This window comes from Haemaphysalis longicornis, unplaced genomic scaffold, assembly GCF_048455015.1.
Source record: "Haemaphysalis longicornis isolate Haplotype H1 unplaced genomic scaffold, Haemaphysalis longicornis Haplotype H1 scaffold_3, whole genome shotgun sequence".
Classification (NCBI taxonomy): domain Eukaryota; kingdom Metazoa; phylum Arthropoda; class Arachnida; order Ixodida; family Ixodidae; genus Haemaphysalis; species Haemaphysalis longicornis.
In genome coordinates, this window is record NW_027526335.1 from 200641141 (window position 1) to 200663471 (window position 22331).

Here is a 22331-nt window from a genome sequence, read left to right on the forward strand (position 1 = left end):
TGTTAAGTTTGCTTTTCTTGTACATCGTTCCAATCAATATGTCTCGTTGTTATTGATTTTTGTTAAGACGTGATAGGTACTTACGGCCCAAATGATAAACAGTCCAGCGTCGCCTGAGTGTCAGCGCTTGAACACTACTTGAACACTACTCGCCTGTGTCATTAAGCTTTTTTGCGCGTCATCAGGTGCCTACTTTTATTGTAAGACTCGAAAGAACCCGATACACATTTTAAACAACCTCACTTTTCCCGCTTTTTCTTGTCCTGCCATCTGTTAACGCATAAGTGTACCAATAAATCAGTTATTCAAGTTTGTCATGCTTGTGTGACAGTAGGAGTTTCTAAAATCATGTCGCTCCAATCGAGGAAGTTTATTTTTATTTTCTACTCTTTTGCAATTGTTTTGCTCAACTTTTGTGCTTTTTTTAACTTATCGCTGTTCTCTGCGGCTTTGTGGGCCCGTAGGAGGGCAGCTAGCCAATCACCATCAGCCACGAGATTCTGTCTGGTTTTAAACATCACCGCCTTAAATGCGTGGCTCGTCATCATACTCGTTCGTCCGTCAAGTATAAGTCATACACATCGTGAAAAACTTCGCCAAAGAGCAACTTTTATTCTCCGACGCCATCATGGCAACCGGTAAGTCGAAATAGCATAATTTTTGAAGACCGCATCGTTCATCGGGAGGGGGTCCTCTTCGAGGCGGTGGGATGCCATCGTTGTGCTGTGATGTGGCTTTGTCCCCGTCATCGCACTTTTGACTTTCGAATCCTTCCGGATCTCTTCGCCCTGCAAGCAATGTTGCTGATTGTTTCCTAACGTTTTGTAATCCGCTTGAACGAGCAACGCAGACCGGCGGGCGGGAGAATATAATATGTTTGCCGTAAATTCTCGAAGATCATGAGGTGAGCGTCGTGCAAAATGGCAACTAAAATGCAAAAAAAAATGTACCACTACACCCGCTTGTTTCAAAGCTGATGCGAATAAATGTGATGTTGCGCTAAGAAACCCGGTCTGAGCGTTTCAGGCAACGTGTTTGAACAGGTGGTGTTCGTGCCTGTGGGAGTTGCCATTTATGGTAAGCAGCGAACGCTGAACAAAGCAGCGGAATTCGTTGATCCACCGCTTATATTTTTGGTGGTAATCACAAAAGTACACGCAAAGCGACCACGAGGCAGATCGCTGACCTTCGAATCCGGTTGCGGCGTCGCTTTATCTCGCTTCTAGCGCTACGTGTGGCCGTCGTGGCTTCGTGACGTTGAAAAGTAACATCGGTGGATTTGGACATGGCTAGAAATGTTTCAGGGCTGATATTCATCCGTCTGCGTTTCACGAGCGTTCGAAGGGCGGTAGCCTTCGCTCCGATAACGTTTGAGTGCGGGTGGATTGGCAGAAACGTTGGTTGGCAGATAATGACCGCTACTCGGAGGAATCTCGTTTGAGATCCGGCTCGCTGGCCCCGCACCCACGTGGCCCGAGTATTGGCCTTCTGCTGCGTGCACAACTGAAAACTTCGGTGATATACTACAGCCGAATGAACAAACAATGGTCACGTGTTTTCTTTTTCCCATAACCTTTGCTCTAGGACAAGCAGTAATGTTGTGTAGGTTCTGTTGCAATCATCGTTACCCACATTTCTCACAGTCGTCTTCACGTCGTGGCATTTAAACTAGGCTGTTTATAAATATTGTGGCTGCATTTCCAATTTTGACCGAGGTTCAGAAATGTTCTTGGGCTAATTCTTGTGACGCCCAAGGTCTGAGTGGTCCTCCTTCGGGCGTGGTAGCCGACAGAAAGATTCTCGCCAGTCATCCACCTTTCACTGAGTGCTATTGAGTGGCAAAGGAATCAGTCCTAATCGCCTTCCCCAGCCTATCTGCTTCCACTGCAGGATGAAGATTTCACCCATCGACTTCCAGCCACTCCTGTACTGCAATGCCTGCGTTCGTTATCTTCGCCCGAGCTTTGTTTCACTCTTTCATCGATGCAGTGCTCTTTCCCTACTTCTGGTCTCGTCTCTCAGTAGCTGCTATCTTACCCTGGTGGTGCCGCAGCTGTCAGTTCTGAGCATTGCACGACCATCTTAGGTTGACTTCTTCCTCCTAATTTGAGCCTTGATGTCGTTCACCTGAGTTGGTTCTCTGACCGGCAATGCTTGTTTCCTGGCCCTGAGTTTGACTCCCATCATCCCTCATCCCATGGCTGGTTGCGCTCACCTGAGTTCTCTTTCCAAATGCTTAGATAGGTGCCAGGGTTCTGCCCTCAAGTCATCATTGGAAGGTGCATAGGTTATATATTTTTTAGTGATACAGGTAGCTTACACTTCAGAGTGCTTGCCTGCTGAATACACCCCGTACCGTTGTGATTCTTTCTGGAATTTGTTTCTTGCGGCTGGAATCAGCACCCACCGCTTGCCAAAGTAGTTGCGCTGATCTGCTCGTTGAAGCATTTGCCCGGTTTGGCTAGGAACACTGTTTCCTGTCTCTTAGAAATTTCTTCCGATTTATTTATATTTATTTTTAACCGTGCAACCAAGAGTGGGTGGCCTGAAGGAATTTTCGCAGCTGTTCTTTACACACACTGCCCAGGACTGTCGTCCATAAGCATCAAGTGGCTCAGATATTCTCCACTTCGTATCCCTACTCTGCTTGTACCCATACTCTAATCATTAATATTCGTATTGTACCCTATTGATATTCTATGTGTACCCCTGATGGGAATACCCTGCTTGATGAAAAGCAACAGTTTCGTAAAGAGATGCGTCTCTTTGTAACGTGCCTTTCTTGATTGGGAACTTTTTGCTCTTGTGAAAGGTTGTCCTTCCTGTGCATCCCGTGTATATGTCTTTGAAGAGTCTTGGGCAAGTGTTCTCGATTTCCTGGTAGTGCGGCAGTGTCTGCAGAACCAAATGATTTTTTGTATTCCATAAATTCCCCCAAAAGGGTTTATTGTATTTGTTGATGACATGAGTGATCACTTGTCGAGTGACCTTTCCTGAAATCGGCCTGTTCTCCCAGTTGTGGGATATCTGGGCTCCTCCTTCTTATGTGATTAACAGTGTATCCGTCACAGGTCTACAAAATCAGAGTAGCTGAGTTTAAATCGGAATTGGTAAAAGAGTCACTAGGTTTCGGTTGAGTATGCAATTCATCCACAGTAGCGCTTCACAGCAAATTGAGCTGATCTGGCATGACCAATGAAACTCGTGGCACACTGCGAAGCGAGAAGATCAACTCGTGGAATTCCCCAGTGGGGAGGGAGAGAATTGAGTAATGCTGGGTGATGAGGCCTTGATCCATTCTCGGACGGTGTCTGTACCTCGGGGAGGCACGCCTTCACGGGGTTCTCCAGTATGGCTGGCCCCCCTATCAGCACCCGTGAATGACCTCTGGCTTTGACAGCATCTTCATTCAATTCTGGTATCTTGGAACAGCAACAGACATGCCATGTTGTGGGTCATCATCATCATCATTGTCAGCCTGTCTACGCCCACTGCAGTGCAGAAGCTTCTCCCATAGATCTCCATTTATCCCAGTCCTGGGCTAACTGCGACCAGTATATCCCCGCAAACTTCCTGATCTCGTCTTCCCATCTAACTTTCTGCCGGCCCGTGCAACGCTTGCCTTCTCTTGGGATCCACTCTGTTACCCTTAATGACCAACGGTTATCTTGCCTTCGCATTGCAGGCACTGCCCACGTCCATTTCTTCTTCTTAATTTTGACTAATAGTATGTCCTTAACACGCATTTGTTCCCTGACCAACTCCACTTTCTTCTTGTCCCTTAATGTTACACCTATCATCTTCATGTTCTGATGTTGTGGGTGGGTGCTCTTAAATATTGGAAGTGTAGCTTCATTCTTATCTAAGGAAATGCACGTGGCTAGTTCGAACAACAAAAACACTTCAGATTTGCTTTGTACTGCGGCCATGTACCGCACAATTTCTGGCATCTGAACGCACAGCTCGAGTATATCTCGCACGTGCAATTTTTATAAAAGGAAACAGAACAAAAAAATCTCTGGTCTTGTAAATTGTAAAAAGGGATGACTGTGGGCACATTAGGTGACTTGTTATTTGGCCAAAGTCTGCGCATTGTTTCTTTCTTGGCTGGAGCATTGTGTTGAAGACTTCAAATGGCATTGCAACTTTTACAGGAAGATAGCTGAAGCGTGTCATGTTTCTGCAGTTGAGTGAGAGATAATGGCCATTGTCTAGAACTGCTAGAGGGGGAAAGGTCTCGAGCAGAGGCAAGCTCCTTTTAATGTGTAGCTGACGTGAAAGCTTGGGGTAAAGGTTCCTTAAGAAATGGACTTCAGCGGTTTCTTACCGACAAAATACATTTGCAGCACCACAGGGAAAGCAGTTGGTCGTTTTTCAGAAGTTCGTGAACTGGTAGTGAGCTTTTCACCAGTTCCTGTCAGCGATGCACAAACAGTAATCCCTCGTTAACTCCAACTCGGATATCTCGAAGTATCGGTTAAGCCACAGCTCTTTTTTGCCATGCATTTACCTCCTGTAGACGCTATGTATATTTCAAAACGTTTTTGGGGGGACCATGGATATCTTGAAATATTGACAGAGAGGACACGAAGCAAAGTCTACTATAGACAGCTGATAAGGTCTTTGTTCGAACGTTTAGCTCCCACTACGCACCAAACACAGTAATAAACAGCAAATTTACGCTGTACAAGGCCGATTGTCTTGTTAGCTTGCCTACATCTTTCAAGTGAGCTGTGGAAGATGCAGCTGATCATGGATCATGAGGACTGAAAGGAGGCTCGAGAAGCGCCTGCAATTACAGAAACAACAAAGATGCTTCACAACAAGGTATAATGTATTGGTGGCGACCAACAATTTGTCGTGCATTGAGAACCCCGTTAAAGTATTTCTGGTACCAGTTGCAAACGTAAAACGGGAGCGTCACGCAGGGCTTTCTTCTGCCATAATAACAATTCGTTTTTCCTGCAAACTTTTTTGCATTTAGTGCGAAAGCTCCCCTGTGCAGTGGAGCTTAGGTTAACACTGTTAGCGGTTAGTTATTTCAGTGACCTGGCCACCAACTTTCGGTGTTTCGCTTAACTCGGAACTCCGCTTGTCTCGAAATTTTCAGCACATTTTACGACATCGAGCTAACGAGGGATTAGTGTACCTGCTTCGTGCCTACAGCAGGCTTCCCCTTTAGGCAGTGAGAGTAGCAGTTTGAGAGCACCGTGCGATGCCAGCGGTTAAGTTATTGTGGGGAGCTTTGGCTCTGTTTTGCTGTATCATGGGTGACTCTATGCCGCAACCATCAGAACAATTAAGTAGCATCATTTTTAACTGGTTAGCTGGAGTACTTCCAACCTTTAAGTTGGAATTGATGTAAACTTCTTTGGGATTGCAAAACAAAAAATCTGCTTCCCACATTTCATTCGCCACAACTTCTGGTGTCTATTCATGCCTTGCAAGTAATCATTTGTTTGCTAGTATTTTCCCTGCTATTCTCGAGAGCAATCAAGGAAGGTTCTTAACTTGAAAACTAATTACTTCACACCAAAACTAATTGGATATTTGAAATCAGCTAAGAAAACTGAACAAGCCCATCAAGTTTCATTAAGATTCGTTGGAAAGCAAAAACAAGTTTATAAAGCCTGTGTGCCCCTTAATTAAGCATCCTAAATTTCTTATTCCCTCCACCCCTTACCGGGTTGATGGCACTTGCTTCTGTGAATCCTCAAGTTGTGACGCAACAATTGTTAGTGCTCAGCCCCCCAGTCTGTGCTTTGTTGTGCAGCAACAGTGTCGCCTCTACAGTTTCCGTCTTTTTCCCCGCAGCACTCCTTGCCGTCCTGGCAGCCCTGTCGCCGATGGCCCTCGCCATGTACGGCCCCCACACCGAAGTCGTCGACCTCTCCCCCGCCAACTTCAAGAACAGGGTCGTCGACAGCGACGAGGTTTGGATCGTCGAGTTCTACGCTCCCTGGTAAGGCGTCGGTTTGGCTGCCACGCCGCCTTTGCTATGGCTCCAACCAGTACATCTCTAAATTAATTTCCCAAGCTCAAATTGTGGGGTTCAACGGGCCGAAGCTATGCATGAGCTATGAGGCGTGCCGTAGTGGAGGGCTCCGGATTATTTCCCACCGCCTGGGGATCTTTAACGTGAGCCAAAATGTGGACATGCGGATGTTTTCGCGTTTAGCCTCCATCTCCAAAGCAGCGGCCGCAACCTGGATTGAACCCGCATCCTTGCGCTCGGCAGCAAATTGATTTGCCAATTGCCTAAACGAGAAAGGGGGATTCTTTTGCCTATGCGCATTTAGAGGGGAGGGGGCTGGAGCATAGCCACATTGAACAGAAAAGGGGAAATGACTGACCCCTGAAGTGTGCCTTTACTGCCCAAGGGCATGGGAAAGTGCTTGTGCATTTTTGGATTTTTCACAGAGTTAGGAATGAATGTGTCGTGGGAAAAAAAAATTGAAACTAAGAAACGGGACCTTTGGACATTTTTAACCAGTATGCCATATTTTGGCCTTGGTGTTGCCTCGGTAATTTTCACAGTAGCTGGAGTTGTATGGTCAGGAGTAAGGGGGGGGGGGGGGGGGGAACGATGTTGACAGGCAACCTTCAGAAACAAAAAATTATTCTCTGCATTGTGGAACACAAATCACTACCTCGGTATTTGATGTAGCCGCAGAGCGTGTGCGAACAATGAACGGTTGTGTTTCAAGAAACGCATTTCGCTTTGCCGAGGGATTCATAGCAGTTTATCTGTTTGCCACATTCATTGTATGGAAATGTTGCACAGCGCAACAACTCGAACTGCCAACCTTAAAAAAAAAAAAAACACACTCGCGTCGATGATCGATATCACAGCTGCTTGGTCGTAAAAGTCGTCTCTGCTGGGAGGGTGCATATTTATGACCTAGCAGGTGCGCGCGCACGATGCTGTTGGACGGGAGTTTTGTACACGTAGTTGTTTATTCTAGCTGTTCAGAAATGGTGAAAGGCGCTGCTGCAGTATTACGCAAGGAGAGGAAAATTCCAAATACTTAAAAAGGCCATGATGACAAAATGCAAGTTTGGTTCGTTCAAAAGATTTCCTCGTTAGAATCACGCTGACACCACTTTTAACGTAAACTTCGCTCGAATGAGCCGCATAATTAGGAGAAAAGGGAACGGCCGTGCAACCCACCAGTTCATTTCCCACAACAGAACCCATGATGTCATACCAAACAGCTCTGCGTTTGGCGGAGGCCGGCAAAAGCAAACACAAATTAGGCAGGGCTTATAAGCTTGCCGAACGAGCTATTTGCGTTTAAATTTAGGGCACATTCTTTTTAGAGCCCTAAGAATGTTGGGACAAATGGTGGAAGTAACGAAAGCAGATGTAAAGATAGAAGTACCGGTCCATGCTGCTGTTGGTACTGTGCCCACTATACTTGGTTTAGATGCACAGCATACGGGGCAGGGGTTGTCTCGGATGACACTGGCCGATTGACACAAGTGACGGTTGTCTTGCGTTACCATATTTGTCTAGCAAGCACTATGTTTTGTAAAACGATTATTTTCTCCATGAACAAAACAAGCCAGGTTTAAATGCGGTCACAAGCAAACCAAAGGCAGAAAACGGCTTGCCGCGGCGTGGTGGCGCATCTAGGTTGACTAGCAGTAAACAAGTCTCCGCTCCTCACCAAGCTTAGCTGAAAGACCTGTTCTTCTAATGATGTCGTTGCAAACTTCGTTCGAACACGCGTTTTGGAGTGAGAATCAAAATTTGAGCTTAAATTGATTAATTTCGCAGTGAATCAAGCGTTGTTACTTGTAAAGGATTTATTTCGTGAATGGCACGTCAATGTGTGCCAGACATACAGGAAAGAGATTTCAGGCACCTGGCAAGGGCACGCATCAAGCTTACCAAAGAAAGTGCATTCCTTGGTGTGCAGGGTAAAAGAGGGTTCATTTGCATGAATTGTTTCCTTTGGTTTCATACAGTAGAGCATCTGCAACCTTATGTGCCGGTACTGTCATCTCTGCTTTTTTACGCCCGTTTTTGCTCTGTCCACCTCCAGTGCACAATTAGTCTTTAAGTAATAAGGCCAGTGCGATGCCAGAAGCATGCAAATAGCTCCAGAAAAGTCGAACAAGAAATGTGACCAGAAGCATGCCAAGCCCCTTGTTCTGGGTGTATGATGGGTGTTGTGTATACTTGGGTACATGAAGAGAAAGGGTCCATGAAGAGAAAATACAACTTTGTTTAATTTTAAAGAGTTAGACTTTAGTACCTCACCCAGCTCCATTTCGGCCACAAAAGACGTTTTTTAACCGATGAAAACGCAAGAAATACTTAAGGACTTTCAAATTTCGCGCCTCCGTGACGTCATTTGGGCGAGCACTAAAAGAATAATTTTGAGTGGGTTAGGCGCACGTTAGCAGTTGAGTGATTCGATCAAACGGAACTAGCGGCCCCACTATAATAGTCCAGTCATCTGTCCTGGCGATTGATTAGTTCGACCGCCGTCAATCGCCCAAACAAGATTCTGTGACGTCGTAGAAAAGTTGCCGGAAACTGGCTAGCGAGTCGCCACAGCTCCACGCGTTTTCTTTAATATCTCCGCTATTTTTTGGAAAGTTTGCGATGAAATCGGTATCATTTTAATCATGACAAAGCAGCGTTTCTAATGAAGCAAACTGGTATTTTGTCTTCATGGCTCCTTTAAGAACGACAGCGGAAACTACCTCTGCGCCTCATCATCGCAGCCAGCTGTTCTTGCGCAGTGAAGAGGGTGATAAGAACTGACAATAATCTGGCTGACTGGGAAGAAGTGGAAGTGATGTTTCTTTGTTGCTGTCTAACCCAATTTGGGATCAAAACTGCCATGTTGGCTTTCAGATAGGAAGTGGCAGAGGGAGGGGCATAATGCTGCCCCGCGCCGCGTGTCTGCCCTCACCGGATGTCTGTGGATCTCTTGCCCATACGGCCTGGCATGCATTTGCCTTCCACCTGCCCATCCCATCTGTTCAGTGCCTTTGTGGTTGTGCTATGCCCTCATCTATGTTTCAATGTGAGGGCACCCGTTTTCTGAGTTGTAGTAGCAGTACTCCAGTTCGTGGCTAGTTGTAATTCAGGAGGAAGTGTGTGCGTGGCTTTTGATTGGTGAAGTGTTAACGTGAGTATCTCTTCTAGGGTAGGTTATAGTGTCAGGTGAACCAGACTCTTCGCATCGCCTCTGGTTGCAAGCCGAACTGATGCAGACCCACTGTGCTCAATGTACTAGTTGTCGGTAGCGAATAGCAACCTGCATGTCCGGCGTAATTATAAAAGTCCTGCATTTATTTTGTTTGTGCTTGTCTGTGTGCAGAAGCATTGGTTTGAACAAGGCAGACATATCTGGCCAAATGGCTTAACTTCACGTCTCTCTCTGCTGCATTGCAGGTGTGGGCACTGCCAGTCCTTTGCTCCAGAGTACACCAAGGCGGCCGCTGCACTTAAGGTACGGAACTCTGTCTCACCGTTGGTCCTGTGCTTAGGGGAGTAGCAAACATGAACTGTGCTATGCCTGTTTTGGGTATTGTAGGTAGTCTTCAAAATGTCAGTATCAGCTGCCGCCATTCTCGTGTCTTAATCGGGTGAAATGTCTGACATGGCCTGTAAAAACGCGTACCGGGAGCTCGGCTGCCAAAAAGGAAAGAGGAGGGCCTGAATGTCTGCAGCAAACAGCAGATAGCTGCATGCAGAACCTTCCGTATATTTCAAACGCATGCAAAAGGCTATATGTACGTCATCCCGTTTCAGCTGGCGAAACGATTTTGGAACTTAGTCCAAAGTGTTGTGGTGAGGGGAGGGGAAGTTGAGCTTTTGTGTGTCTAAAACCAGCGTCTACTTTCACATGCTTTGCATTCGGAAAAGTAGCTAGCTTATTGCCAGCTCAACCCTTTGCCTCCAATCCATTGAAGTTTTGGGGGGAGGGGGGGAGTCTGCTTCTACAAATTTCCTTTACTCTAGGTCATAATTCTTCTTTTATCATGGTGGAAAACGTAGAAAAGAGTCCTGGTAAGAGGAGAGCACATTGTTGCATACCTCTGTAGTGCTCTCCCCTCAGATCCCGAATTAAGGCTTCCCCTTGGCCTGCTTTGTCAGTGTGTTGGGCTGCTCAGGGCTGCTCCATCCGTGTCTGCCAGCCAGCATTTGACTTTGTTGCCCAATGCCTGCCCGCTTGCCCTTTTTGCTCCTTCATTGCAAAACACTTGACTGTTCTGAGTGCTAGAGTTGGACACTGGGTTGTAATCGGATACCCTCCTCCACTCCATTTGCTCCTTCCACTCAGTTGAGGGGAGGGTTCTGCAATTCTTGTGCATGGGGAAATCGATTTCAAGGACGTCCTCCACCGGGGGCTCAAGGGGAGGAAGGACTGGGAATACCAGGCTGTCTTGTCAGTGGTTTGTGGGGGAGGAAGCTGTGTGATGAGACCGTAATCCATTCGAGGAAGGGCTGTGCTACAGGCACGTCGTGTCGCCTCCGGGTTCTCCGGGGCGGCCGTCTGCCTCTTCAGCCCTCGGGAATGAACTCTGGCTCTGACAGCACCGCCCCTGTGGTGGCCGTTCCTGCACATGGTTTACCCTGGCAAGCTAGTACAAGGCAGGCATGAGTGCTTATTGTGTCGCTAAGCCTAATGTGCACAGGAAGGGAAAAAATGGGCTTAGCAGGACCTCTTACTTCTGCAGTATGTTCCTCTCTTGACAAGATTGATTCACAAATGCTCTTTGACATTTTGTATGTTTCTTTGCAAATTGTTTGTCATATTTTGTGTATAATGGCCGACTGGAAGATGACGAAAAATATCCGTAGTTTTAAGTGACAATTAGCTTCTTTTTTTGGTGCTGGAAAATTTGTTTTCTCTTTCGATTATGAAGTTCTAGGTGTAGGGGGGGGGCACGCATTCATTTGTTCATTCATTCATTCCTCCCAGACTTGGAAGCTTGTGTTTGTTAGGCAGCAAACTTTGGTGGAGGCACTTGAGCTCAAATGAAGCATTAGAAGTGGGATTGTGTGGGCCATCTGATGCGAATGAAGGAAAATCGGTGTTCCATCCCTTTGACAGAATAGACCCCGAGGGATGATGGCAAATGCATTAGGGGAAAGCCAAGGACCCGGTGGAGGGTTGTAATGCAAAAATTTGTGAGCACGGAATAGTTTCAGAAAGTCCGCGACAGCAGTACTAGTTGGATATATCTTGGAAAGGCCTTCAGTCTGCAGTGGATATGAACGGGCTGCGGATGGTGATCATATATATCACTCCTAATCATTCTATTTATTTGAGTACCCTAAAGGCCTGTGTGGGGTATTAGATCAGCAGCACAGAACATTTTTGCGTCAGAAAACAACAATAAAGCCAGTAATGTTGTACATGAGCAACATCGAGAAACCAAAAGTATGTGATAAAAACAACACCAAACAATACATTAATACTGAAGCAAAAAATGGTACTTGCAAAAGAGGCTTAAAAACAAAATAAGTGCCACCAGTACACTCCACTGCAGCAAGCAAAATAAAAAAAATAACATCCATGTCATAACATACTCGAGAAAGGTTATGAGTGCGTCTAGGAAGGATTATAAGTCGGACAGTATTGCGATATGAGAAGGCAACAAACCATCCTGTGATTAGTGGAACTAAAGGGGGGATTTTATATCTTTCTGTTTTAGCAAAAATTGCTGTAACCCTGAGGATATGGTCTACTCGGGCTGAGACTTGAGGCTGTGGAAAGGTAGAAACCTGGGAAAACGGCTTGTTACTGTGGTGCAACGAATGTAAGAAAAATGGTCGAGCCAGTTTGTGGCGAGTGGCAAGCATGTGCAGATTAAGTGAATCTTTTGGAGAAGATATGCTCTGGTACCCTGAGTACAAAGATGTGATGAACCGGGTTTACTTGCTCTGGGTGGATACCAAGAGGTTAGACAGATTTGCACTAAGAGGATGCCGTACGGTAGAACTGTATTCTAGGGAAGGCCGGATAAGACCATTATCTGCGTGTAATCTGGTTTTCTTGACAGCTAAATGTAGACTTCTTTTCAGGAGGCTGTTTTTAAGGGCTTTAGTAGTTACATAGCCCATGTGATACGTCCAGCTTAAATTCACCATAAAGAAGATGCCTAGATATCTAAACAATTGAACAGAATCTATTGGGGTGCCATTTATTTTGTAGTTGACAGGTAGGGTCGTGGTAACAGAAGTAAATCTTCAGTAGTTAGTTTTTCTACATTAATTTTAATTTGCGAGCGACTGCACCGTTCCGCTACCATAACGAGGTCGGATTGCAAGACAGTTGTGTTGGCAGGGTTTAGTTACTTTTCTATATATACTACACTGTCCGCAAACAGGCGATTGGTCATTTTAGCTTGCGTGCTATGTCGTTGATGTATGTTAAGAATAGAAGAGCACCTAACACTGACTCCTGAGGGGTACCGGATTAAACACGTGTTCGGTGAGAAATATAAAGGTTTAATTTTGCTGTCTGGAAGCGATTCGTTAACTAGCAGAATGGCCGCATCAAATCCACCATCATACAGAGGTGCAGACATTGTTGTGGACTATTGACTTTGATAACTAGCCCAGTAGTAAGTCTGGTTTGCAGACTGCTTTGTAGTCCCCTGACGGTGCTGCAAACATTGGGTTGTTTCCCTTTCTTCGTGTGTGCTTGTCTCGAAGGGGGGTTTGTTGGTAATCTGGTTGGTACACCATCGTACTTTAAAGAAAAAAAAAAGAGCAGTGGCCATGCTATGGGAATCCCTCGCTTTTATACCGTTGCTTGCACTCTTTTGATATGTTGTTGCATTGAATCTGCACTGCAACTCCTTTCCCACTACTCCTCCCCCTCTTGACGACAAACCTTCAGGGCATAGTGAAGGTGGGTGCAGTGGACGCAGACAAGGACAAGTCTTTGGGCGGCCAGTACGGCGTGCGTGGCTTCCCCACGGTCAAGATCTTTGGCGCCAACAAGCACAATCCGACGGACTACAGCGGCCCCCGCACGGCCGACGGCGTGGCCTCGGCCGCCCTCCAGGAAGCGCGCAAGGTGGTCGACCAGCGGCTGGGCAGGAAGACTTCCGGCGGATCCAGCAGTGGAAAGGTGGGCGCATGTGAAGTCCAGAAGGGGTTTTTGAAGGTGTACTTGGGGATGGGAACCGTGAACATTGTCCAGTTGCCATAGTTTCCCATTTACACTTGACCAAAGTGAACAGGCCTCTAAACGGGTTGTGAAAACAACATGCAGCTTTATTTTATGAAAGATATTTAGGGTGTTGTAGTACCCTCATCACTTGTCTGGCAGCAAGCGATGCTTTATGCATCGATAAAGGTAACAATTTAGTCCGCAATTTCAATTCGGTCGTATCGGTTGTACCATAGACAGGGTCACGTACGTGGCAGTGTTTCTTCTGCCAGTTGGCTGGTGTCATGTCAGGCGTGCTGCACAAACACGAGTGTTCATTAACAAAATATTTTTAAAATTTCTCAGTGCCAAACTAGTTGCTGCTGAGCATAGTGGGCTGTTATTGATGTGCGAGCATACCTAGCAGGGTCTGAGGCGAGCTAGAACCGTAAGACATGGCTCGTTAGTACCAAGTGCCCGCGTTCCCAAAAATAGTCTGCACAACGACGGGGTTTTAGTGTCTGTAGGAGTTCGTTTTATACGCAGCACGGCTCCGTGTTGTTTGCGCATCCGTTCACAAATTATTTTGTCTAGCCCTCCATTCTTACTACTACAAAAATAATACGCACTAAATTTAAAGCAAATGTAGCTCTTTTTACAAGCTTATAAATCCCGGTTTAATTTGGCTGATTTCGTCGGCCTCGGTCAATTTTACCAGAGGGCCGTAATTTGTTGTAAATCTAATGTGGAAAAGTAGCTGGTGAGCTGCATGCCAGTTCCGTTTGCGGGTCTTATCCCAGCGAGGCAATCTTTCTAATGAACTGAACTTGTGTTCTGTCTTCACAGCTCCTTTTAGAGCTAAATTTCTTCAGTCCTGACTGCACTAAGAATGGGCGCAAATGCAGAAACACTCTCCCCACTGTAATTTGCAAAACGCCCAAAGTCTGAAGTGGTTTTCCACTTTGGAAGTTCTCAGAAGGTGGTTTGGTGTCCTCGCATGAGCGCAAAAGTCTCGTGGTCAGTTCTTTTTCCATACTCTGGAGTGTAACCGAATCTGTCAATTGTCAACTAAATCTGGGTAGCAATGTTCTGCAGTCGCTTTAGGCTAATTTTGAGGCTTTTCCCCTAAGCAATGCATTAGCATTCCGCAGTAAATTCAGCTTACCTGACGCAGCCAATAAATCGTGCATGACACATTGCTCACAAGAAGGATCTACCGTGAAAAACGAATGTGCGGGACTATGTAGAAATCTTTCATGATTTAACTCTCAATACAATTTAAATTTAGCAAGCGTGGCAGGGGGCGGCAGAAAGTTAGATGAGCAGATGAGATCAGGAAGTTTGCGGGGATAAATTGGCCGCAGTTAGCACAGGACCGGGGTAATTTGAGATTAATGGGAGAGGCCTTTGCCCTGCAGTGGGCGTAGATAAGGCTGGTGGTGGTGGTGGTGATGATGATGATGATGACAATTTAGCTGGTGGAATTCACCTGTAACGGTAAGGTATTGAAAAGTGCTGGGTGATGAGGCCTTGATCCATTCTCGGACGGTGTCTGTACCTTAGGGAGGCACGCTTTTACTGGGTTCTCCAGTATGGCTGGCACCCCTATCAGCACCTGTGAATGACCTCTGGCTCTGACAGCATCTGCCCAATCTTTATGCACCGAAAGTGTTAGACCTGAAACACCAAGAAACTCGCGCACTGGATAGATACTGTTGTCACAAAGAGGAGATACTACAAGGACTGAAACACCAACAAACTCGCACATCGGGTAGGTAGTCACAGAGAAGAGATAGTGAAGCCTTTGTTCTTATTTGGTAAAAACATGTCACCAGTCTGGCTTAAACTTAAGTGGTAAAACAAGCAATAAAGCACTTCAGAAATGACTTTTTACTGTGGCAGTACAGTTGAACCTCGATATAACGAACCTCGATTTAACGAAATTCGCCATATAACGAATTTTTTCAAGTTTTCTAACAAAATTTTGCTAAATGCATGTATTTTTGTCTCGATTTTACGAAGTAATTTTGTGCGGCGCTTTCGATTTAACGAAGTCACGGCAAGAAAGGAAGAACGAAATTCCGGTCGAGGCACGTTTTATTTTGCCTCTCAGGCCCTACATTGAAAAAATTCAGTACTCAAATTGACTCTTGAAGGCTAAAATGAAAGAAAAGCGGTGAAATCTACGGTTAACAACAATTAAAAGCGAAGAACGAAGCTGCACAAACCGCTAGCGGTCATAGACGGTTTAATAGTGCACCCACTATTTTGACGTCTCCATCGTTGCCTACGCCAGCGCCCTCTATGCTTAGGCTACCGAAGCCTACTTCAAGCTTTTTTTTTTCTATGCGTCATTGCTCACGGTGCTGCTGCGCTAGGTTGGGCTCGCTGATAACCAAATTAATATTTTGTTCGTGCATCGTTAGGTGAGTCTTGTAAGCAGCATGAGCACTCCAAGAGAAAGAAAAGTGTTCCGAACAAGAGCCTGAGGAAGCTCGGTGAAACTGACAGCCACCGAAGTGTGATGGATGCCATCGATGTTCTGCGGAGGCACGCAGGTGCACACGAATGTTTAAGACCTTGTTAGCGCTGTCAGCATACGAGCGTCACGTAAAGCCCGCCCTGGTCAAGAAACGCCAAGCACTGCTTACGGACTTCTTCACTACGGCTTGAACATCGAGTGCTGGTGGCAATAAATTGCTCTTTTTGAACGTGGTCATCTTCGTTTCACCAGCGTTCATTAGACAGCTGCGGTGCGGAGAAATCAGTTTCGTAAGGGCTCAGTGGGCATAAAAGTAATTGCTTAATCGAATTTGGCCGGAAGATTTTTAATGTAAGCTTTCCGCTTTTCGGATCACGTAAGCGCTGCTCCACACAGTGAAGCGGTCCGCGTGTACTCCGCTCAACTCGCAATCATGGTTTTATCTCGAGTGTTGTGGTTGAATCGCGCGCCCATACTGCGGAGCCCTTGCACATGAAAAAAGTCTTTCGAAAGTTTCATAGCAGCCTTTCGCTATTGGCCCGCCGCGCCTAAGCCTACCACTGAATGGACGAAAAGAGGCGTAACTTCGAACGAGCACCTCGGCGGGGTGAAGTTCACGGGACATGGACGCGGGTTCAATTGACTAACAGCGGCATTTAGTAGTGACCGAAATGAAAAAAGAAAAAGTGGAAACCTAGTGTGCTATCATATTTAATGAGGCGTTGCGGAAAAAGCACCGGTTTTACGATGACACATGAACTACCGTCGGCTATCCGAATTCCATTGCCCAAGTGTTAAAACTCTTAATTCACACAATTTTCGCGGCCAGTTTTAGTACAAATTTCGCTTTAATTGGAGAGGTAACTACATAGCAGTTGTTGCCTGGCGAGGGCCAAAGTGTTAAAACCCCAATAACTGGTTAAATGAACTGTAAAATCGAAACCTCGATTTTACGAAATTCTCGATTTAACGAAATTTGCGGCCCCAAGTACGACTTCGTTATATCGAGGTTTAACTGTATTCACATTCTTGGAGGATTCGTTCAAAAGAAGACTATTTGTTTTCGAAACGGTGCGAATGCGTATTGATAGACCAAAGTCTGCGTGTTTTCTGTTTCTAAGCCACACCATCACGTTCAGGATTTGCAAGCACCTGCATTTTTGAAGGTGGCCTGCTTGGACAGCATTGCTACATTTATGAGAATAATGTTCAATGTTTAAAACTGCAGCAGCATCGGAATGCATGCGCCACCACAGCGCTCACTGCGCTCTTTTTTTTCTGTTTTGTTCTGGCTGGTTAATGTCTCAAGATAAAATAGACAATTTTTACTGTGTGCTGTCTACCACACTTGCACAGGGTGTTGCGTTCATTGTCGGTGCTATTTATCCAGTTCCTCTTTGGCGTACAAAGCAGTAGTTGGTTGTTTGCTTGTGGTAGTTCAGGAAAGAGCTGTTATCTTTTGGTGGGGTACATTCCAGTTTTAATTGCACCTTTTGTGACAACCTGGGCTTTCTGAAGACGTCAACATAATCGAGGCCTGCCTAGTATTGCTTCAGGAGTGGGTGGAATGATGTACGCAGGGTGTCTAGCGCCTGGGAAAACCGGGAAAACAGGGAAAATTCAGGGAATTTTGAGCCACCGGGAAAAGTCAGGAAATTGTCAGGGAATTTTTCAATCATGCACTACCAGTCGGGGAAAACCACTTCGGGGCCGGCCCACACTGTTTTATAATAGGGGAAACCGGTGTTCGAGGCCCCCAAGAAGTTACCGAACGCAACACGTTCGCGCGCGACGAAAGCGTGAACCGCAAGAAACGTTTTCTGGTTCTTCTGCAAGCGAAAACGCGCACGCCTGAGGCACGCTGACGGTGCCACAGAAACCACCCGCACGGTGCGTGCCGAGCGGCAGGCGACGGGACGTGGCGGCAGCACCGGCCGCGGAATAGTGCGGTAGCTAATTTAGTGACGCTAGGTAACTCCAACGGCCCCTTTTGCCGCTCTTTAAGGGGGGAGGTGGGTCTTTAGACAATTTTTTTTTATTATTAGTGCCAGCTAGATGAAAATTGGCAGTCTTAAGCAGTTTTTTTTACACTGATTTCAAATATGCAATTGGTTTTGACATAGCTTCATTTGTTCAAGAAATGCAACACTTTGAAAGTTATTTATTGAGGCATTTCTTAAGGGGGTTTAGAGCAATTTCGCTTTAGCAAACTCAATGATGATTTATACGGACATAATGCCAAAGGTCTACTCTGGGGGGCTATGCTATTTTTATTAATTTTGAAGACTTTTGCAAAGCATGAAAGAGGTGAACATTTGATATCAGCAATTCGTATAAAATTGCCTAATTTTTATTAATTTCTGCAAATAGGTAAACAATGACAGAGCAATAAAAATAGCATCACCCCCTAGATCAATTCAGTACGAATACAATGGTACCAGTCTTGTCATCCTAGCCCAAGAGCAACATTACAAAAAACCCCGTAAGGCAGAGCTTGGTCTTGCAAAAAAAGAAACCAAGAAAAATGCATTTGAAGATTCAGATCACGATAACTTTTGCTACAGCATAGCTACAACAATATAAATAGCATCATTTTGTAGCTCTATTCTTCACGAAGAAAAGCATACCAAGTATGTGACTGTAACACAAAAATAACTCTGATAAGATTGACGTAAATTCACACGAATACCATACAAATTGCAAAGGAAAATTAAATTTTCTACTGTTACACCTCAGAAACTGTATATCCTCATCTGTGTCTTTACAGAATACAGAAAGGCACAATTACCATGTGCTGTTGTTATTTTTGCGGTACCAATGAGACTGAAGCACAGCAGCCACCCAGAACTAGATTGTCCTGCAATGCATCTCAAACCTACAGCAAGGCTGTAGGTGAAATGCACTTTGGTCATCAATGCTTCAGTGATGCAAATAGCATCAGCTGCTAGACCAATTCAATACAAATGAAACTATACCAGTCTTGTTATCCTGGCTCAAGAGTAAGATAAGGAAACACCCCGCAAGGAAAAGCGTGACCTCACAAAATAAACTAGAGCTGCAAGTGGACTTCAATTTGGCGATGGATACCAGAGTGATAAAAACAGCATCACCTGCTAGACAATTTGGCGATAGATACCAGAGTGATAAAAACAGCATCACCTGCTAGATCTAATAATTAAATGGTACCAGTCTTATCACCCTAGGTCAAAAGCCTGATAGTGAAACACTCAGGCAGAGCATGACATCGCAAAATAAGAGAGAAATGCATCTTTAGTTTCTAACTCTTGCTACAGCATGGCCCAATATAAAAAGCGCCGTGTCACTCTGTTCCTAAAGAAAAACAAAAAACAAATATGCGACCGTACCACAAAAATAATCAGGAAGGCTCTATGCAAGTAATGAAAAACTTTTGTAAACAGCGCTGGAAAACTGCACTTCTTGCTGAACTTCAAGTACGGTAGTTCCTACTTTGCACTTCCTTCAATGTCTATGCAAACTAAAGAAAAGCACAAACATATTGTGCTGCCAACTTTGTTTTTCACAAATGAGACCAAAGCACAACAGCTAACTAAATCCGGACGTTTTCACGCGGCGCTTCTCGGACCAGATTCGTACGTGACAGGCGATCTCGGCACCGCCGTCTACGGCGTCTTCCATCGTGTTTTCGTACGCTTGCAGCGCGTAGTTCCTTGAGGTAAAAGTCTCCAGGCATTGCGGCACGAGACGTAAAGACGTTGTGACAGAATTGCAGTCACTAACGGCAAAAAAAACGCACCTGAATTGAAAATACTGCGGCGCCGAACGCGCGCCTGCAAAAACAAAACGAAAAAAAAAATGGCGGCTCAACGGCGCCGGCCAATCAGAGACGCGGAACGGGGGGCTCGACTCGAGCGCGCCTGCTCCTGCCAATCAGCGGCTCCGAAACGACCTTCGGTAAATCGGCGGTACCGCTCGTTCTCCTCATGCGACGCCATTTTGAGTTGGCGCAAAATACGCACAAAGAAATCAGCTACAAAGCGAGCCCAAGATGGCCGCCGCCGGCAGTCTGCTTCGAGTGTGGCGCGCGCGCGAAGTTCAAGCTTTTTTAGCTTGTTTTTCGGCGTTTTGCGGCTCCCGCTGCGTTTTCAAAGTCGTTTTTGAGATTATTCCCGATCAAATTCAGTGGTGAAACTTTTAGAGTAGGTGCTTGAAGGTACAAAGACTTCAAAAATGTGTTTTTCCCAAAATGCGTATTTTCGCGATTTTGGACCATTCTAAGACCCGCGTCCCCCCTTAAAATGCTACTCAAGGCACAAATGCACTTGCTTGTGCAGGAAAGGAGCCACCGCAAGCACGAAATCGTCGACGCGGCCATGAAAATACCGCGCACGAATCGCACGCAGAAATTCGCCGTGCGGTTCACGCAGCTGGCAGCTGGCTTAGGTTGCTGGGTCCACTTGCGCAGAGGGACGATGTGTGTGGTGCCCAAATCACACGCTCAACGCGCCTTTTTTTCAGCGAATTTTAAAAGGCAGTGCTTTTCGGGAACTAATCTTGAAAGAACTTCTTTCTTTTATGGCATCAGGAGCCAGAATTACATTATCAAAAAGGAGCATGACATGGCTTAGCATGAACCGCATGCGGCGTTATTTGTTTGCGAAAACGCGACGCGCACGTCACAGGCGCGCTGTCGCTGCCGCGGAACCGCCCGCACGCTGCGTGCGGTGCTGCCAGCGGCGGCAACATGGCGACGGCTTCGACCGCGAAGTTTGAGTGACTGCTTCTAAGCGCTCTCTAAAATGCCGCACAAGGCATGCACGAAGTTGCTTGTGCGGTAAAGGAGCTTATAATGTGGGCGAAAACGGCACTACAAAACATCATCCGCGCCGCTAGTGAAAGCGCCCATGCAATACCTGTTGGGTTGGTAAGCCTAAACATCTCTGGCGGGGCCTGCCGACTGTCTTGAGCGCTTTGAAACAGCCACCATGAGCGGCGCGGCTCCCCATTGACGCATGTCATCAGGCTCCTCCCACTGCCGCGCGCGACGCGCGTCATTTTCTGAGCGAGGCAGAACCTGCCGCGTGTGCGAATAGTCGACGCGGGCGTCAAGAAATCGCACGCGCAACGCTGACGTGCCCGAATCGCGTGCAAAAACGCACCATGCGGTTCACGTTGCATGTCGAGCCAGGACAATCAAGAAAAAAAGCAAGAGGTGCTGGCTAAAGCGCAACTTGAAGCTTCTACCCCGCAAGATAAAATAAACTCTCTGAAGCCGTAACTGAAGGCAAGCAAACCTCAAGCTGATCGAGCAAACTGAAGTTATTCAAAGTGCATTCTGAGAAGTAGGGCACTTGCAACAAATGTGTTCTTCCCTTTGATAGAATGTCTTTTCTCTCTGCTTTCTATATGCTTCACGGACCATTTCCACAGAATGGCACCTGTTGTATAGGTCAGGGAATTTCAACTAAAATGGTCATGAAAAACATGGAAAAGTCAGGGAAATTGAATTAGGCAATTTGCTAGACACCCTGAGAAAGACTGTCCCATTAAAACTTATAAAACACCCAAAATCTCAAGTGGTTCTTGCCTTTCAAATTTCCTGGTATGATGGGCTGTCCTTGCACGCGCAACACCAATGTAGCCTAAGAGTTGGGCAAAAGTCTCGTAGTCAGTTTTACCCCATAATCCAGAGTAGCAACCGAATCTGTCAAATTGGTTTCAGCTAATTTTGAGGCTTGTCCCCTAGACTACGCTCTGGCATTCCACAGTAAATTCAGCTGATCTGACGCCGCCAATGAATGGCGCATGACACATTGCCGACAAGAAGGATCTACTGTGAAAAATGGAATGAAAATGTGAAATTGTGTAGAAATGTTTCATAATTGGGCACGGAAGCTAATGGGAGGGAATTGAAAAGTGCTGGGTGATGAGGCCTTGATCCATTCTCGGACGGTGCCTGTACCACAGGGAGGCACGCTTTCACCGGGTTCTCCGGTGCGGCTGGCACCCCTATCGGCACCCATGAATGACCTCTGGCTCTGACAGCATCTGCCAAATCTTTATGCGCCAAAAGTGTTAGACCTGAAACACCAACAAACTCGCACACTGGATAGATACTGCAGTCACAAAGACGAGATAGTACAACCCTTTTTTTTTATTTGGCAAAAGCATATTGCCATTTTAGCTTCAAGTTTAGTGAAAAACAATCAATAAAGCATTTCAGATTTGGCTTTTTAGTGTGACAGTATCCACACGCGTCGAGGATTCGTTCAAAAGGAGACCGTTTGTCCTGGAAACGGTGCGAGCACTTATTGATAGACCAAAGTCTGCGTGTTTTCTGTTTCTAAGCCACACCATCACGTTCAGGATTTGCAAGCACCTGCATTTTTCAAGGCGGCCTGCTTGGACAGCATTGCTACATTTAAGAGAATAATGTTCAATGTTTAGAACTGCAAGTACACAGGTAGTAACCCAAACTGCAGCAGCATCGGGATGCATGCGCCACAACAGCTCTCATCGCATTCTTTTTTCTGTTTTGTTCTGGCTGGCTTAACGTCGGAAGGAAAAATGTAGAATTTTTACTGTTCACACTTGCACAGGGCGTTACGTTCATCGTCGGTGCTATTTATTAGGCTCCTCTTTGGTGTACAAAGCAGTAGTTGGTTGTCTGCTTGTGGCAGTTCAGGAAAGCACTGTAATCTTTTTGTGGGGTGCATTCCAGTTTCATATTGCATCTTTTGTGA

At 46.0% G+C, this 22331-nt stretch overlaps 1 protein-coding gene across 1 annotated transcript in view; it reads left to right on the forward strand.

The window, feature by feature from the left end:
- The first annotated feature begins 473 nt into the window (after window positions 1-473).
- The window catches only part of Cabp1 (Protein disulfide-isomerase A6 homolog CaBP1), a 44932-nt gene continuing 23074 nt past the window's right edge, over window positions 474-22331 (forward strand). Inside the window, exons 1-4 of the mRNA XM_077704999.1 lie at window positions 474-638; window positions 5815-5962; window positions 9413-9470; window positions 12873-13106. Coding sequence (XP_077561125.1) covers window positions 629-638; window positions 5815-5962; window positions 9413-9470; window positions 12873-13106 — 450 coding nt within the window. The 5' untranslated portion in view covers window positions 474-628. The remainder of the gene's footprint in view (window positions 639-5814; window positions 5963-9412; window positions 9471-12872; window positions 13107-22331) is intronic.